Here is an 18,572-nt window from a genome sequence, read left to right as displayed (position 1 = left end):
TCACAGTTCCTGCTCTATAGAAGTTCATTCACATCTCATTTGGTGTTCTAATACAGTGGGGTAAATGGGGAATCATTGAATGCCCAGAGAGCACATCGGAAGGGCACTTCTGCACTAAGAAAAATCCATGGGCACATAAGGAAGGGCTTCCCCAAGAAGTGAGGTTTAAACTGAGTCCTAAGGATGAGTACAAGTTAGTGAAAGTGAAGACAGACCTACAAAGAAAGTCAGAGGAAGCAGCATCAGCAAAATCCCAGACAGGACACCATCTGGTACACTGGGAAAACTGCAAACACTTTAGTTCAGCTGAAGGAGCTATGGTGAAAAGGAAGAAGAGTGGCAGGAAGAGTGACAAGAGAGAAGACAGGAGAGGAAGCAGGACCTAGATCCCAAAAAGCCTTGTAAATCTTATTAAAAAGCAGTTTAGGGGTGGGGTGTGTGGGTAGTTCAGTCAATTAAATGTCTGACCTTGGCTCAGGTCACAATCTCAGGGTCCTAAGATCAAGCCTCTAGTCTGGCTCTACACTCACCTGGGAGTCAGCTTGTCCCTCTGCCCCTCCCCTCGTGCTCCCTGCCCCCCCCCAATAAATAAAATGTTTAAAAACAAAACAAAGACCAAAAAAAGCAGTTTAGAGGCGCCTATGTGGCTCAATAAGTTAAGCGTCCAACTTTTGATCTTGGCTCAAGTTATGATCCAGGGTGGTGAGATCAAACCCTGTAGTAGGACCTGGAAAGAGCCTGCTTAAGATTCTCTCTCCCCCTCTCCCTTTACCCATTTTTGCACTCCCATGCTTGCTTGTTCTCTCAAAAAAAAAAGCAGTTTAGATTTTTAGTATCTGCATTTTAGTGTACTCCATTTGCCTACAGTGTTGTGAACAAATTGGTACAAAGGACAGACTGAAAGGAGACAGGAAGCCAATTATGCTATAAGGCTAAACTCAATGTGAGAAAAAAAGTGGCTTGAACTGTAGTACCAAAGGAAAAGAGAGAACAGTATAGACTGAAAAGCTTTATAGAAGGTAGAAGTGATACAGTTTCAGGACTGACAGGATATGGGAGATAAAGGAAAGGAACAGTCACTAAATTATATAAATTCTGTGACCATTCACAAAGGAACAAGACTGAAGGTCTACAAAGTTATGAGTCTGATTTAGGAAGACTTAATTTTTTTAGTTATTCAGGAAAAATCCAAGGGAATTACCTACTAGGTGTTTCCTATATACTCTGGGATTATTTTAAATCATACAAAATATCAACTATAGGGAAGTTTCAGAAATAAACATATGATTTGACAAACTTGTGATATATTGTGATACAGAACATTAATGTTCAAATAAACCATGAAATTATATTTCAAAGAGTTGCCCAAACTTCTCTAATGGGAAGCTCCATCGTGGGAACCATCATGCCATGGTTAATCTGAGTATTTTAGCTTTGCTAGAGCAGTATGTATACTTCATCAATACCCACTCATTTCATGGTTGGATCTTCTGTACTTTAGAAGTAACAGGACAATTTCTGTTGAAATTCAATGGATGATTTAATTCATATTCAGAACTTTCCATATTGAAATGTCTCATTAATGACTAGGCTGATGGAACATAAAACTCATTAAGTTTGCAGAAGAAACAAAGACTTTGGAAGATATTTAAGAATAGCATTCACAACCATGTGACAAAGGAGGAATTGTCAAAAAAAAAAAAAAGCCACAAAACTGGGGCACCTGAGTGGCTCAGTCCTTAAGCGTCTGCCTTCGGCTTGGGTCATAACCCCAGGGTCCTGGGATCAAGTTCAACATTGACATCGATCAGGCTCTCTGCTCAGCAGGGAGTCTGCTTCTCCCCCTCCCACTCCCTCTGCTTGTGTTCCCTCTCTTGCTGTGTCTCTGTCAAATAAATAAATAAAAATCTTTTGAAAAAATTTTAAAAAATAGGGGTGCCTGGGTGGCTCAGTGGAATAAGCCTCTGCCTTCAGCTCAGGTCATGATCTCGGGGTCCTGCGATCGAGCCCTCTGCAGGGAGCCTGCTCCCCAACCCCCCACCTGCCTCTCTGCCTACTTGTGATCTCTCTCTCTCTGTCAAATAAATAAATAAAATCTTTTTTAAAAATAAAATTAAAGGGTGCCTGGGTGGCTCAGTGGGTTAAGCCGCTGCCTTCGGCTCAGGTCATGATCTCAGGGTCCTGGGATCAAGTCCCGCATCGGGCTCTCTGCTCAGTGGGGAGCCTGCTTTCTCCTCTGTCTGCCTCTCTGCCTACTTGTGATCTCTCTCTGTCAAATAAATAAATAAATAATCTTAAAATAAAAAATAAAAATAAAATTAAAAAATTAAAAAATTTTTAGAATTTAAAATTTAAAAAAAAAGGGCCACAAAATTTTGAATAAAAAAGTAATCATGCTATGGTATAATAAATAATAATACTGAGAGAAAAAATGCAGATGCCTGAGTCAAAGAAATTATGTGATGTATTCAAGTCTAGAGAAAAAAAGGTACTGGTCATGGTGATCTGCTATGTAAATTAGTTATAAAATAACACTATGCTTAAAAAACACCCAGCATGATAACCACATTATAAATGAACTATCTGGGGGCCTGGGTGGCTCAGGCCATGATCTCAGGATTGTGAGATTGAGCCCCATGTCAGACTCTGTGCTAGGCGTGGAGCCTGCTTCAGGCACCTGGGTGGCTCAGTGGGTTAAGCCTCTGCCTTCAGCTCAGGTCATGATCTCAGGGTCCTGGGATTGAGCCCCGCATCGGGCTCTCTGCTCAGCAGAAGCCTGCTTCCCCCGACCTCTCTCTGCCTCTCTGCCTACTTGTGATCTCTCTCTCTGTTAAATAAATAAATCTTTAAAAAAAGATTTTCCCTCTGCCCCTCCACTCCAATAAACAAATAAACAAACAAACATACTATTTGTATGTAAACATAATGAGGAGATTCTCTCATTACCTAAAGTATAGCTCAACTCTTTATAGAAGCATGTATGCAGCTCGAAGAAAACAACTTAGAACTGGTCCTTCTGAAGCTACAGGTCTAGGGAAACACTTGGAGAGGCCCTGAGTCTGCTGATGTATTTTTTTGGTTCACTTCAACAGGCATTTATTATTGAGGTCCCTAACCTCTTAGGGTTCACAATCTTGTTGGGAAAACAAACACGAACAACTGTAAAGAGAACTCGCTCAAGAAGTGCCAAATATCTACACTGCTAGCATTCAACAAGTAGCTAGATCACACTAAACACTGAAATTATCCAAATTTCCTTGTCATCAATCTGCCAAAGACAAAAAAGAAAGTATAGACAATGCTGATTCTTGAAATAACCTATGTATTTTCACTGAACACTTCCTTATTATAGAATATAAATGGTTTATTGAAGTTGATTCCAATGCTTGTAAAGCATTCTAAGACTGATCTAAAAATGGCAGGCAGTGTGGGAAAACTGAAGTTACAATGGAGGCACAAGAAAGCATTTTACCCCTCCTCATCAGAACACGAATTCACATCACGGCATCCAGGAATCATATACAAGAGTGAGAAGAGAACAGAGAAACTGACTCTACCTGTGACTCACTCTAAAACCCCAACTCCAGAACCCTTTCTTGCTTCCTTGACAATTTCTGTAAAACACACAAAAGACAACTGTATACTTATACCTAAGTGAAGGAGAGGAGCAGGTGCTGTGCTTTGATAGGACTGGCTGAAAAAGCCTATAGAAATATACATTTTTGTTAGTTTAACAGCAAGTTTAGAAGCTCTTTGGCATCATTAAGGTATTAATTAACAGCTGAATACAGTATTAATATGAATTAAGTCATACCAAAACAACTTAAAAAAGTATTTTCAGGACTTTGTGAAGTGCTAAATTCATGGCACTGATACAGTTTGGTACACAGCCACCACTCTGTGAGCAGACAGGCAAAATGTTTTAAGAAAAACATCAAGAGGGGCGCCTGGGTGGCTCAGTGGGTTAAAGCCTCTGCCTTCAGCTCGGGTCATGATCTCAGGGTCCTGGGATCGAGCCCCGCATCGGGCTCTCTGCTCAGCAGGGAGCCTGCCTCCCCCTCTCTCTCTGCCTACTTGTGATTTCTGTCTGTCAAATAAATAAATTAAAAAAAAAAAAAATCAAGATAGCTTACACAAATTTTCCCAAAGACAGAGCCCAGAGTGAAGTTTCAAGGCAAAATAATTTCTATTCTCTTTAAACACTATGCTTACTTATAGTCAATTTTTTTTAAGTATAGTCAACTCTTAATTACTTAATATAGACAAAACAAATTTTACAAAATCCCTCTATAAAGCTTAGCGTTGGTATGCTTCATATTTATGTAGCATTTACTTTCCTTAGGCCAAAATTAAACAAGCTCCTGAGAACCCAAACCAATGTGCGCAGGGATCAGGGAGAACTAGATTAAGCATCAAGGAAAACAGAAGGTCGAAACGTTTGCTACACATGGATTTGTCCTTCAAGGGTATATCATTCACTCCTACCTGGAAACTATTTAATTAGGCCGACAGGACCAAATTAAGACCCAACATCCCATTTCTTTACGGTTCTTTAAAGTTATATTTCTTGTCTTTGATTTGAAATTTTATATAAATGTAAAATTTAAAAACCTGAAATCTGGAACACTTACTGCAACAATCTCTTATTTTGAAAAGTAACACTCAAGTAAGCAGAGAGAGGGTTAGCTGGGAACACAAGCTCTACTTCTCCACAGATGCCTCATGAATTTCAAAGGCACTGAAAACCTACAGCACATACTCAGCAGAACAGATGAAAACACTGACACTTCATTCACAATTATAGTCTTCCCCAATCTTTATAAAGGTTCCCAAAAAAGGAGCATGTGTTTTACTAAGGATGGACTTGAAGATGCCAGCCCATTCAGCTATTTATAAGCAGGGATAAAAAGATTAAATCGTAAGGTAATACTGGACCCAATTACTGTACAGGACCGTAGCCAACCATGTGGACGCTCAAGAAAACCTTCTGCCATGCTAAGAACTGAGAGTTCAAAAGGAGGTATCCCAAAAAAATGGACTTTGTTTATTTCGTATGAAAACAGTCCCTGTATCCTGACACATTTCAGTACCATGCATTTATACATTCCAAAAACATTTCTTAAATGTAATTTTCTGGATAAGGCACTGATGGTAAGATGGGAAATCTAAGTAGGTTTCAAAACAAAAACAAAGTAGAACTCCTTGTGATTCAATTCCTAGTCTAGCTAGCATGTTAAAAGTTATAATGCCAGGGCGCCTGGGTGGCTCAGTCATTGGGTGTCTGCCTTCAACTCGGGTCATGATCCCAGGGTCCTGGGATTGAGCCCTGCCTCGAGCTCCCTGCTCGGTGGGAAGCCTGCTTCTCCCTCTCCCAATCCCCCTCCTTGTGTTCTCTCTCTCTGTGTCAAATAAATAAATAAAATTAAAAAAAAAAAAAAGTTATTATGCCACTAGTAATAGGCTGAAGCCAATGCTTCCTGCTGAGAGAGAAAACTTTTTAATGGAAGAAGAGGTGCTGAAGATCACCTTAAGCCTCTGAAATTGCTGTTGTCCCTGTACTGGTGCAACAGGTGGGGCGGGATGAGCATGACTCTGAACCACCTGGCCTCCATGGGGCTGCACAGCGGCTGGGTGATGATGACTGCTATGAACCGCCGCGATGGTGGGCCCGTGACTGCCAGAGCTCTGTGGTACTGCTGACACCTGAGGAGGACAAAATGCAGACAAGAAACTTCAAGGCTTTTGCGTTCTTCCCCAGATGCATCTAAAAGATGTGCATGCATATCTTTGCACACACACAGAGAACTACAGATCTTCCTTGGCTTACAATGGTGTTACATCCCAATAAACCCATTTTAGGCTAAAAATATGCGACATCAAAAATGCATTTAATACAGCTACCCTATTGAAAATCATAGCTCAGCTTAGCCTACCTTAATTGTGCTTAGTATACTTACAGTAGCCACAGTTGGGCAAAATCATCTTGTACAAAGCCTATTTTATATGAAAGTGCCAAGTATCTCATAGAATGTGTCGACTAGTATACTGAGAGAAAAACTGGAATGGCATAAGGGTCTTGGTTATTTACCCTCATGATCGTGTACGGGACCAGGAGCTGAGGCTGCCACCGCCCAGCACCAGAAGAGTAAAGCACTTCATATTGCTAGCCTAAGAAAAGGTCCAGATTCAAAATTCCAAGTATGGTTTCTACGTGTATCACTTTCACATTATCATAAAGGTGAAAAATTGAAAGTCAAGCTATCCTAAGTCAGGGACTGTCAGTAATTAGTAGCCCAAATTTCCCATAAAAAGGAACTGGTGAAATGAAATCACCCATATTACAACAGGATTCTCTGCCACTATTAAAATTATATGGCTCAATACTTCTCAAACTATCTATGGCAAAGGACCTGTTTTTTCTTTTCTTAAATTCCAGTCCATCACGGGCCACTACTTTTATAAAATACAATAAAAATTAATTACTACAGAAGTGAAATGAAAAATACGTAAGCCTATAATTTCCATTCCCACATTTTACAGATATATTACAAAATTGTTATATCCAAATCGCTGTGTCTAAATATTCTCAATTTCTGTACACATGTCATTATAGACTAATAAGAAAATAAATACATCAGCCATCTGTGGACCACACTTAGAAGAGCACTGATATGGATACATATCTTAACATTATAAAATGTTCATTATCTTTAAATTAAATGTATTCATGTGTTGCATACAGATTTAAACTTTTAAACATTTCTTTAGAAAAGCACATTACAAAGCAGTATCTATAAATCAATAAAAAGATTTTAAACCTTGGAGTTTAAAAAGGCAAAATGTTAGCCTTTTATCTTGTGATAATGGGATTAGAGAAGACTTTTATTTTGCTTACCCTTATTTTCTACTTCTATCCCCATTTGTTTATTTTGCTATCCTCATCTGCTAAACAAAACTTTCTTCCAAACTGTTAGTGGTTTGGTCTCAGACATAATTATTTTCTACTCTTTCTCTCCTCCTCTTATAAGCTTAGAGTGAAATAAAGCACAAGCTTCTTTCCTTCCATTTCTATTGCAAAAATGCTACGTAAAATTTCCAAAGCTTTTTTTATTTCCTATTTCAGAATTGTTAATCACCACAGAAGACAACTAAGGACAATATCCTTGATTTGCACTCTCCAAAATAAGGAGACGAAACAACATGAACTTAATCTAAGCAGTGGAAGTTGTATACTACAATGTAAGAGAGGATTAGTTTTTTTTCAAGTCCCCACAAATTTATAAAGATTCCCCTGGACATGGGGCACCTGGGTGGCTCAGTGGGTTAAAGCCTCTGCCTTCAGCTCAGGTTATGATTCCAGGGTCCTGGGATCGAGCCCCACACTGGGCTCTCTGCTCGGCAGGGAGCCTGCTTCCCCCTTCCTCTCTCTGCCTGCCTCTCTGCCTACTTGTGGTCTCTGTTTCTGTCAAATAAATAAATAAAATCTTTAAAAAGAAAAAAAAAAAAGATTCTCCTGGACAGGGGAGAATGGGAAATAGACAACTACTTACAAATCCACACAAAGTATAGTTACACATTAGGAGTAAAAAGAAACTATTTAGACAATTCTGAAAGCTATAATGTATCTCTAGCAAGAAGAGTTATTATTCTGAGCTTCTATATTCCAACATGTATGTTTTGAACAGTTTTTTAAAAGGCTTAATTGGAGCTTATACATACTTGAGATGACTGGTTTTATGTGAACACATTATAGTTTCTAGTATATGAATAGATGCAACTATCCCAAGTACAGGAAATAGTCATCAATCTGTTCAGATACAAGTAATCACCAAAGGAAAACAGCCTTTCTTTCTTCCAAGATCTTACTTAAAGATTCAATCTACAACAGTCCTCTGACTGCAACCCTCAGTCCCAAAGGAGGGCATGGTATTACTTCAAGAGGGATCCCTGAGAAAGAATGACACCTAAAGAATCACCATTTCCTACTTCACGTGGATTTCCCTCTTCTTTGTTTTTCTTATAATAAATTCTGAGAAATTTATGAAGTTATGGAACTGCTAGATCAAACCGTAATTAAAGAATCTGCCACAAGTGTCAAACTGCTCTCAAAAAAGGTTACGCTAGGGGCGCCTGAGTGGCTCAGTGGGTTAGGCCTCTGCCTTTGGCTCAGGTCATGCATGATCCGGGGGTTCTGGGAGCCCGCATCAGGCTCTCTGCTCTGCGGGGAGCTTGCTTCCCCTTCTCTTTGCCTGCCTCTCTGCCTACCTGTGATCTCTGTCAAATAAATAAATAAAATACATTTTAAAAAAAGAAAGGTTAAACTAATTGATGTTTCCAGTAACAGCCAGAACTTTTAAAAAGTCACTAATGAGGTGGTTGAAGGTCTCTCCAGACCAGGTAAATAAATTATGATTCAGACTGACCTAGATTGGAATATTAAAAAGGTAGTGATTTCTTAAAAATTACCTAGATCTACACATACGTATTCAAGTGAAAAGCTGTCCACTATATATTAAGTGAAAAGAGCAAAGAGCAGAACAGTATATACTGTATCATTCATATTACATAAAAAGAGAAGTGTAGGTAGGCAGGTGAATATAGGTAACCTAAAAAATCACGAATGGGTTGAAGTCTGAAGGGGCAGATAAAGTAGGATCATTAAAAAAGGATCATAGAAAGAGGATCATTAAAAAAAAAAAAAAAACTATGGTGATATTTACTTTCACAATTAAAAAGGGCAGAAAACAAATTTCTTTCATTTCTACAAAACAGTAAACAGATAAGAGATGAAAGATCAGCACTGGTCAGGATATGGAATAAAACTCTTCCTCATATGCCCTCAAACCTGTTGAGTGATCTGCAATAAGATAAGGAGTTTACACCTGGATGTAAACTAATTGCTTCACTTACTAATAAGCACACTATTTAATTTAGCTGCCTTTGTTTCCCCATGGCCAGACTTTTTTTTAAATAAAAAAAAAGTAGTACATTGCTTTAAATTCTGGTGCAAGGTTATCTTGTCACGGATTGCCACTGTGAGTACCACTGCACTAAGAGAGACACTCACACAGCACCTTTACAACAGTAAAAATCTGGTAATAGCCTAAGAGTCCAGCAAAAGAAAAATGGGTAAGTAGCTAGGATATAGTCATGTAATTCACTAAAGAGTGAAAATGACTCAAATATTTACACACAAAAATATGGCTAAGTCTTGGGAACCGCACTGAGTGAAAAAAAAGTGAGTTAAAGAAAAAAATATAAGGGTGCCTGCCTGGCTCAGTGGGCAGAGCATGTGACTCTTCATCTCAGGGTTGAAAGTTTTCATCCCAAGGTGGGTGTGGAGATTACTTAAATAAAATCTTTAAGGGGCACCTGGCTAGCTCAGTCGGTGGAGTATGCAACTCTTGATCTTGGGGTTATGAGTCTGAGTTCCACACAGGGTGTAGAGATTACTTAAACGTTAAAAAAAAAAAAATAACTAAATAATAAAAAATTAAAAACCTGGGTGGTACCCAAGTATACACTGTTTTTGCTATTTGCTGTATCTTACTTACAAATATCCCATATACATAATTTTGTATCTAACTGGATGCTTAATCCAATATTTTTTTCATTGGACGAAATCACCAATGCTCCTCCCTTACACTAAGTCCCCGGCTGCGCTCCAGCTCACCTGATAGCTTGGTGTCACGGAGTACTGAATTCCCGTGGCTGACTGCATGGTCTCAGACACTGCTTCATACACAGGAGGGGCAGGGGCAAGCACCCGGTGCTGGTGAGGAAAAGCCTCTGTGCTACCAGGGATCCGACGCTGCTGGGCCGCATACACCGGTGACTCCTGGTCATCCAAACGTCGCTTCATTCTGCGCTCATGCTCAGGGATGCACCACAAAACCTGCAGAAACCAAAAGCACCGACATGCAAACTAGTTCACACATCTATTTGATGTGTACAACAGAGGACTGGGCACCCAAATTTATTAAAAGCTCAATTCCCAAAACCAACTATTGACTTCATCCTGGAGATGATCACTGGCTAGTTTAGGTGCATGCTTGCACACACAGCTCCCACAGTGGATGGTGTTATCACAACTCAAAGACAAAAGTTTAAATAATAACACACTCTGAATTAACTTGGGACTACAGAGTCAAAAAATAATCTCCAATTTAAAAACATGAAAATATACCTTTCTTTTCTTTATTCTCTAGTTTTCTCCTCAAATGCCACCACTCCTAACATCAATGACATATTCATAAGCTACAAAAACATTCAAGTACTTCTAATTCCTCTCAAAACCTAGTACTATAACTGTGGTCTAATTTTTAAAATATCAATAGTTTCAAAAATTAAATACAATCATGAAAGAGCAGTAGGCCACAAGTAAGAGAACAATGGTTCTAGACTTGCCAATTTAAAGAGCTATGTACATTTCAACAACTTCCTCATTCCATGAGTTTGTTTCTCCAACTATAAAATGACAGGGTTGGAAAAGATCTTTAGGTTACTTCCGACTCTAACATTCCTTAACACTAAGGAGATTCCAGAATCCCTTCTTAATAATATTCCTCTGTGGAGGCAGATGCAAAAAGTCTAGTAATATTCTGGGAGGGAATCCAGTCTGGTCTTTGGGGGGCTTTTCCAATAGCCAAAGCTTCTTCAAGGTAGGGTTCTCTACAACTTTGCATTCCCCACAGTCCTACCACTTCACACACTCAAATACTGACCATGCAGAAGGGAAAGAATGAGAGTAATCATTAATATAATAATATTTAGCATATAATGAATCCTAAACACCATTCTACACAGTTTATAAATATTACTACAATTCCCACAACAACCCTATAAGCAAGGTGCTGTTATTCTCTATTTTATAAGTGAGGAAACAAACCTAATGACTAAGTAAACTGCCCAAGGCTGCACAGCTAACAGGCGAATTTTATTTGATCAACAGGTGAATTTAGTGAATTGATATTCCAGTTTTGGCTGCAGAGCTAACAGGTAAAGGTGGAATATAAATTCACCAAATCTACCTCCAGAGCCTGAATTTTTTTTTTTTTTTAAGATTTTATTTATTTATTTGACAGAGAGAGAGATCACAAGTAGGCAGAGAAGCAGGCAGAGAGAGAGGAGGAAGCAGGCTCCCCGCCAAGCAGAGAGCCTGATTCGAGGCTTGATCCCAGGGCACTGGGATTATGACTTGAGTGGAAGGCAGAGGCTTTTTAACCCACTGAGCCACCCAGGAGCCCCTTGAGCCTGAATTCCTAATCATCTCAGTATCACCTACCTCTCACAGTGTAAGAAATAAAGGGAGAAGAGTCCCTTTACTTAATTAAGACACACATGCACTGAGCAACTTCAGCTTTCTTTGATCTCTCCCACACTTAACTCATTCATCCTTTCAGGCTCAACCCAACAAAGCAGGAAGGCTTGGCAACATTCACTCTTTAAATTAGCAAATATTCAGGGAGCAGAAATGAAGGAGGTAGGTGTCCTATAAAAGCTTAAAAACTATTTGGGAAAACCATATACAGCCTCACTAGTAGTCAAAGAAATATAAAGTAACATGACACTTACCCAAAAGCGACAGGCAGAAATTAAGAGAGAATGATGATACTGAGTGTGGGTGAGGGTATACGGAAATACTACTGGCAGAAGTTTTAACTGGCAGAGACTATGGGTTGGCAACTTATAGTATCCATTAAATTTTTAAAGATTTTATTTGTTTATTTGACAGACTGAAATCACAAGTAGACAGAGAGGCAAGCAGTAGGTGGGGAAGCAAGCTCCTGCCAAGCAGAAAGCCCAACACAGGGCTCGATCCCAGGACCCTGGGATCATGACCAGAGCTGAAGGCAGAGGCTGTAACCCACTGAGCCACCCAGGCGCCCCTCCATTAAATTTTTAAAGTTAAAATGGTCATACCCTTTCACATAGCAATTCCACTTTCAGGTGTCTGTCCTATACACCTGCCAAGTGTATTTACTGCAACAGAGTATGGAAAATCTAAATGCCTACCCATAAATGAATGAACTTAATATATCTATATTGGGTAAACTATGTAGCAATTAGAAAGACAGGGGTTCCTCTATAAAGAAAGCCCTCCAAAACATACGATTAAGTGAAAAGAACAAGCTACAGAATATATACAGTGTGATTTCAACACTCACACAGAATGTATTCGTTAACTTTGTGCTTCTCATTATAAATTTTGCATCATCAGAAGGAAAAAGCTATAAACAAATACTGAACTTTGGATAAGGATACACATGCTCAAATACTTAAGTGAAAGTGTACTAATGTTTGAAATTTACTTTGAAATACATTGAGGAAGAACGGATATATGACAAAGCAAGTACTATAAAATGGTAATGTAAAATCTAGTGTGCACAGGAATATTCACTGTAAAATTCTACCAACTTTGCTGTGTATCAGAAATTGTTCTTTTTTTTTTTTTTAAAGATTTTATTTATTTATTTGACACACAGAGATCACAAGTAGGCAGAGAGGCACGTGGGGGGGGGGGGGGGGAGCAGGCTCCCGGCTGAGCAGAGAGCCCGATGCAGGGCTCCATCCCAGGACCCTGGGATCATGACCCGAGCTGAAGGCAGAGGCTTTAACCCACTGAGCTACCCAGGCACCCCTGAAATTGTTCTTAATAAAATGTTGGGAGGAAGGGCTAACAATACAAATAAGGTCATGAGCAGTACAAGTAAGTACTATAAATTTGGTAAGGAGTAGAAATGTGTATACTGGAAAAAACTCTATAGAGAAGGTAAATGTTTGGTTATATCCTGAAAATCGGAAATGAATTAGGGCATGGGGGTACACAGGATGATATTAAAATATTACAGTAACTTTGGACGTACAGGTGATAACAAGCCTTTTACAGTCTTTGCCATTTCATTTACTCCACAAATAATTCCCAAGAATCTACACATGCCAGACTCTGCTTTATGTGGGGGACCAGTACTGAACAGTACAGATTTCCTGCCCCACAACAAAGTCTTCCAAAAATGACTGTTGTTAAGTCAATGTGCTCCTCCCAAGAGTCCTGTCAGATGGGCACACCCAGAACTTTTATTTAGAGGGAAAGTGATACTCAAAAGAAATTAAGTGACTTGTTCAAGGTCACATGGCAAGGAGCTAGACACTCTTTCCTTGGAATGCATAACCAATCTGGAGTAGAAATACTGGACAGACAATAGTATCCTTGCTTGCAGAGAGGTCAGTGAAATTCCAGACTATCAGTATTCGAATGCCAAATAATGGAGCCACAAGAGTCAGACACAAAGCTACTTTCAAGCCCTGCTTCAGCTGACAGATTTTCATCCGCTACTATGGCCTCCAACTGTTTCAGATTTGGAGCTTACACTGTTATCAGAATTTTAGTCCATGAAGATAGAATTTAAAACAAGGAAACAAGAGGGAAAAAAGCACTTTGAGGGACAGAAATTAGTGAAGAAGGACTAACGTGAACAAACAATGGCAGCGGAACACTTAAAAAGTCATCTGGCCATGTGTTATAATAAAAAGTGGGAATAGCTCCAATTCATCATGCAAAGAAATCATAATTCCCAAATAAAGCAAGCAGAGCAGGATAATTCTGATATTGCAGGGCAGTCTTCTGGAATAGGACAGAACAACCAGTAAGCCACTGTGTCACATTTCAGACAAATTTTAAATGGGCAGAAGTAAAAGCTAACCCTTTCAGAACGATAAATATAAAAACCAATTTTCTAGCTCTACACCTAAAATGTCTTTCATTACAGTAAAAATTTGGCCTTAGAAATCCAGACAGTTCTCCATGCTTAATAAAATCCAAACGGAAAATCCAACTTTCAAGAATCTTATCTTTTCATTTAAATTTTACAAATTAGGGGCAGCACCTGGGTGGCTCAGTAGGTTAAGCAACCGACACTTGATCTCAGCTCAGGTCCTGATCTCAGGGTTGTGAAATCAAGTCCTGCTTTATCTGTTTATGAAAGTAAGGAATAAATAACAAATAAATTCCATAAACTGGCTTAAACAGAGATGACAGAATTAAAGAAGTAAGAGTGTATGAACGAACTAAATTGCTCTATTATGGAGGCTTTTATGAATACAACTTTCTTTCCTTTTTTTTTTTTTTTTTAAAGATTTTATTTATTTATTTGTCAGAGAGAGAGCGAGCGAGAGCGAGCACAGGCAGAGTGGAAGGCAGAGTCAGAGGGAGAAACAGGCTCCCTGCGGAGCAAGGAGCCCGATGTGGGACTCGATCCCAGGACGCTGGGATCATGACCTGAGCTGAAGGCAGCGGCTTAACCAACCGAGCCACCCAGGCGTCCCATGAATACAACTTTCTTTTTGAAATGCATTTAATTTATGGTTGATCCTTTATAATGCCCCTTAATTTTGTACTGTTATCCTGAATTAGACACATTTTTAAGTTCCTTTATTTATGTAATTTAAAAAAATCCTCCAAAATTGTTCTTATTGGTGGTCAGCATCACATAAAACCACATTAAAGTGTCAGTTTTAATGGTCAGTTTACATCAATAAATACTGTGGAAAGACAGAAAGTTTCTCTTCAAAAGCAAATAAATTCTTATCAAAGCATATACTGAAATGTAATCATGTACTTTAATCCAGTGTAAGTGCCCACCAGTCAACCTCAAAACCTGTCCAAAAAACCACTTTTGGAGGGGCACCTGGGTGGTGCAGTCAGTTAAGCATTTAATTCTTGGTTTCAGCTCAGGTCCTGATTTCAGAGTTGTGAGGTCAAGCCCTGCATCAGGCTCTGCACTCAGCACTGAGTCTGCTTAAGACCCTCTCTCCCTCTGCACCGCCCCTGTGTGCCCTCACACACTCTCCCTCTTAAATAAAAATCTTTAAAAAAAAAAAAAAAATCCACTTCAGGATTTAAATCTGCTAGAAAAGGAAAAGTATCCCAAAATAAATGAAAAATGTAATCTATTTCATTTTCCATTTTATACAAAATAATAGCTCCACGAAATAAACAACCCGTTCTTCTTAAAACACAAGATCTAATAATACCCAAGCACCCTGCATTAGTTTTACATTCTTCTAATGAAGTGGGCCTTAACCAGGAGAGTTTGCCAGAACCCCCCACCCCCCACCACATCTGTCAATGCCAGAAGCCATTTTGGGTTGTCATAGTTAGGGGACAGGAGTACGACTGACGTCTCATGAATTCCCGAACATCCTAAAATGCACAGAATAATCCCCCACAACAAAGAATTATTTGGCCAAAACCTAATATAATGCTACCCCCATTAGGTACAAACCTTTTGTGAGCTTTGGTGGGATTATATCATACTGTGGTATGACAACAATTTTTGCCAAAGTAGCTCAAAACAGTCCTCTTGGTTGTTCAAAATATATCACTGTCTTTTTTTCCTTCCGGTTTTATATATTTATTTGACACAGAGAGAGAGATCACAAGTAGGAAGAGAGACAGGGGGATGCAGGCTTCCTGCTAAGCTGAGAGCCCGATTATGGGGCTCAATCCCACGACCCTGAGATCATGACCTGAGCGGAAGGCAGAGGCTTAACCCAATGAGCCACCCCATCACTGCTTTGTTTTATGACATGTGATTTACCCTGAACCCTTGCTGTATCAGAAAAACTTATTTACCATTTGGGTGAAAAACAACTTTATTAGAAACTTTAGTAAGAATTTAAATAGCACGGGCGCCTAGGTGCATCCAGGTGGCTCAGTCGGTTGGGCACTGGACTCCGATTTCTGCTCAGGTTGTGATCACCCAGTGGTGGTGGGATCAAGCCTTGCATTGGGCTCCACTCTCCATGGAGTAGGTTGGATCTCTCTCCCTCTGCCCCTTCTGCCTGACCCCCTCCCCCATTCACACAAGCGCCTATGCACACTCTCTCTCTAAATTAATTAAATAAATCTAAAAAAAAAAAAAAAAAAAAAGGGTGACTGGGTGGTTCAGTTGGTTAACCGTCTGACTCTTGATTTCAACTGGGGCCATGATCTTAGGGTTGTGAGATCAAGCCCCAGGTTGACCTCCACACTCAGCAGGGAATCTGCTTGAGATTCTCTCTTTCTCCCCCTGCCCGTTTACCCCTCCCCCATCTCTAAAATAAAAATAAATAACTTTTCTTAAAGAGAATTTATATAGGGGTACTGAGTGGCTCAGTTGGTTTGTGTCTGACTTTGGCTCAGGTCATAATCCCAGGGTCCTGGGATCAAGTCCCACACGGAGCTCCCTTCTTAGCAGGGAACCTACTTATCCCCTCTCCCTTTCCCCCTGCTGTGCTCTCTGTCAAATAAATAAATAAAATCTTAAAAAAAAAAAAAAAAGAACTTAAATAGCAAATCCTAATTTTTATTTCCTACTTCCCTGGTTTTGGATATATAAATACCCAAAACAGTTAATATCCTTAAAAATGCAACTGACTTTGGTACCTGGGTGGCTCAGTGGGTTAAGCCTCTGCCTTTGGCTCAGGTCATGATCCCAGGGTCCTGGGACTGAGCCCCACATTGGGCTCTCTGCTCAGCAGGGAGTCTGCTTCTCCCTCTTCCTCTGCTCCTCTCCCTGCTCATGCTCTCTTCTCAAATAAATCAATACACTCTTTTAAAAAAATGAATCACCAGTAGCTTGTAATGAATAAAGCTACGTCTGTGGCAAAAATATCTGTAAAAAGAAGAAATGACAAGGACAGAAAATTTCAACTGAGGGGCGCCTGGGTGACTCAGTGGGTTAAGCTCAGGTCATGATCCCAGGGTCCTGGGATTGCATGCGGCTCTCTGTTCAGCAGGGAGCCTGCTTCCCTCCTCTCTCTGCCTGCCTCTCTGCCTACTTGTGATCTCTGTCAAATAAATAAATAAAACCTTTAAAAATAAAAAATAAAAAAAATAAAATGCAACTGACAAGTCACCAAATATCACACATGAGGTTGGAACATAGTCATTCTGTAAATTCTGATTTCAGATACATCTCTATTAAAGTTCTAACTTATCACCACTTTGGGATTTTTTTTTCTTTTTTTGTATCACCATACACAATACTTTGAAAATTTAATTCTTAATTTTATTGTCAAGGACAATCATCTTCTTTGCTCTACAGCTGCAAGCGTTCTCAGTTTTAGGCTAATAAACGCCAATTAGAATGATCTATCCAATGTTTTTTCATTTCTATATCCTGTTTCCTTCCAATCACTTCTGTACACCTGCCTTTAGTAAATGTCCACTCACAAGTCAGTTTCAGTGCATAAACATCCTAGAAGATGAAAGAACACAATCATATACCCTTTTAGCAAATTGAAATGGTTTTGATTCACATTAAAACACTTCATTCTGAAGTCCTTCCTGCTGAACAACTACCTGGATGATATCATTATTTCTTACCCACCTCTCAAAAATACGTGGTGTACATGTTACGTTCTTCATTCTGAAAAAGTGCATCGTACTGTCACCTAAAGACTACACAGTCTGTGAAGAGGCACACAGTTTCACCACCATCGCCCCAGTCTAGCCGGCTGCTGTCTGCTGGACTGTGTCTCTCTGCTAGCTCCTCTGATACCTGTGAAGGGTTTTCCTCTGTTTTTATTTCTCTTTGCCATTACAGGAGGCAAAAAAATGAAAGATTACCAAATATGTTCCCTGAAAGCTTAAAAAAGTTGTAAAAATAGTATAAAAAATGGTCATATACCTTTCACTCAGATTCCCCAGCTGCTAATGTCTTACAGATTGTTTAAGATGGTATCTCCCAACTTTTTGTACACCATCTTGGAAGATGCTGTAATGCTTCAGGCAAAGCAGTAAGAAAACTGAAGTGTACAGTGATGATCTATTTTACCACTGCATTATCCTTCTAGGCAATGCCATCATTCTTCCCTTTTCTTATTATTTTACTCTTTTTTAGTATAATAGGGAATAATTGATGAGCAATGATGAAATAATTCGTAGGATGATGAAATACCAAAATGTTTCAAGCTATAGAAAACTAAGATCATTAAGATCCCATAATATAGGGACGCCTGGGTGGCTTAGTCAGTTAAGAGTCTGTCTTTGGGGGCCCCTCAGTGGCTCAGTGCGCTGAACCATTTGCCTTCCCATTTGCCTTCGGCTCAGGTCATGATCCCAGTGTCCTGGGATCAAGCCCCGCATCAGGCTCTCTGCTCAGCAGGGAGCCTGCTTCCCTTCCTCTCTCTGCCTGCCTCTCTGCCTATTTGTGATCTATCTGCCAAATAAATAAATAAATAAAATTTAAAAAAAAAAAAAAAAAAGAGTCTGTCTTCAGCTTGGGTAGTGATACTGAGGTCCTGGGAGTCCCAAGTCCCATGTTGGGATTCCTGCTCAGTGGGGAGCCTGCTTCTCCCTCTGCCGCTCCCCCTGCTTGTGCTCTCTCTGGCAAATCAGTAAAAAGTTTTAAAGATCCCATAATATAGTTCAGATGTATAAATGGTAATAGCTCAAATGAGTTTATCTCATTAAAATGAAAATAAGTAAATTCTCTCTTTGGTATAAAACAGACTGAACATAAATAACAGAAGATAAGCTAGCTACAGCTATGAAGAAAGCATTGTAATTATGACCTGAGGAGTGCTTG

At 39.5% G+C, this 18,572-nt stretch overlaps 1 protein-coding gene across 3 annotated transcripts in view; it reads right to left on the bottom strand.

Moving 5' to 3' along the window:
* Positions 1-18,572, bottom strand: part of SIN3A (SIN3 transcription regulator family member A) — a 71,849-nt gene that overhangs the window by 40,901 nt on the left and 12,376 nt on the right. For all 3 annotated transcript variants that reach the window (XM_059180329.1, XM_059180330.1, XM_059180331.1), the window contains 2 exons: positions 9,674-9,895; positions 5,527-5,703 (listed from right to left, as the gene is read on the bottom strand). In XM_059180329.1, the coding sequence (XP_059036312.1) occupies positions 5,527-5,703; positions 9,674-9,895 (399 nt within the window). The remainder of the gene's footprint in view (positions 1-5,526; positions 5,704-9,673; positions 9,896-18,572) is intronic.

The sequence above is a fragment of the Mustela lutreola genome, chromosome 7 (genome assembly GCF_030435805.1).
Source record: "Mustela lutreola isolate mMusLut2 chromosome 7, mMusLut2.pri, whole genome shotgun sequence".
Classification (NCBI taxonomy): domain Eukaryota; kingdom Metazoa; phylum Chordata; class Mammalia; order Carnivora; family Mustelidae; genus Mustela; species Mustela lutreola.
The sequence above is the reverse complement of the archived record's forward strand: the minus strand, read 5'-3'. Positions and strand labels throughout refer to the sequence as shown.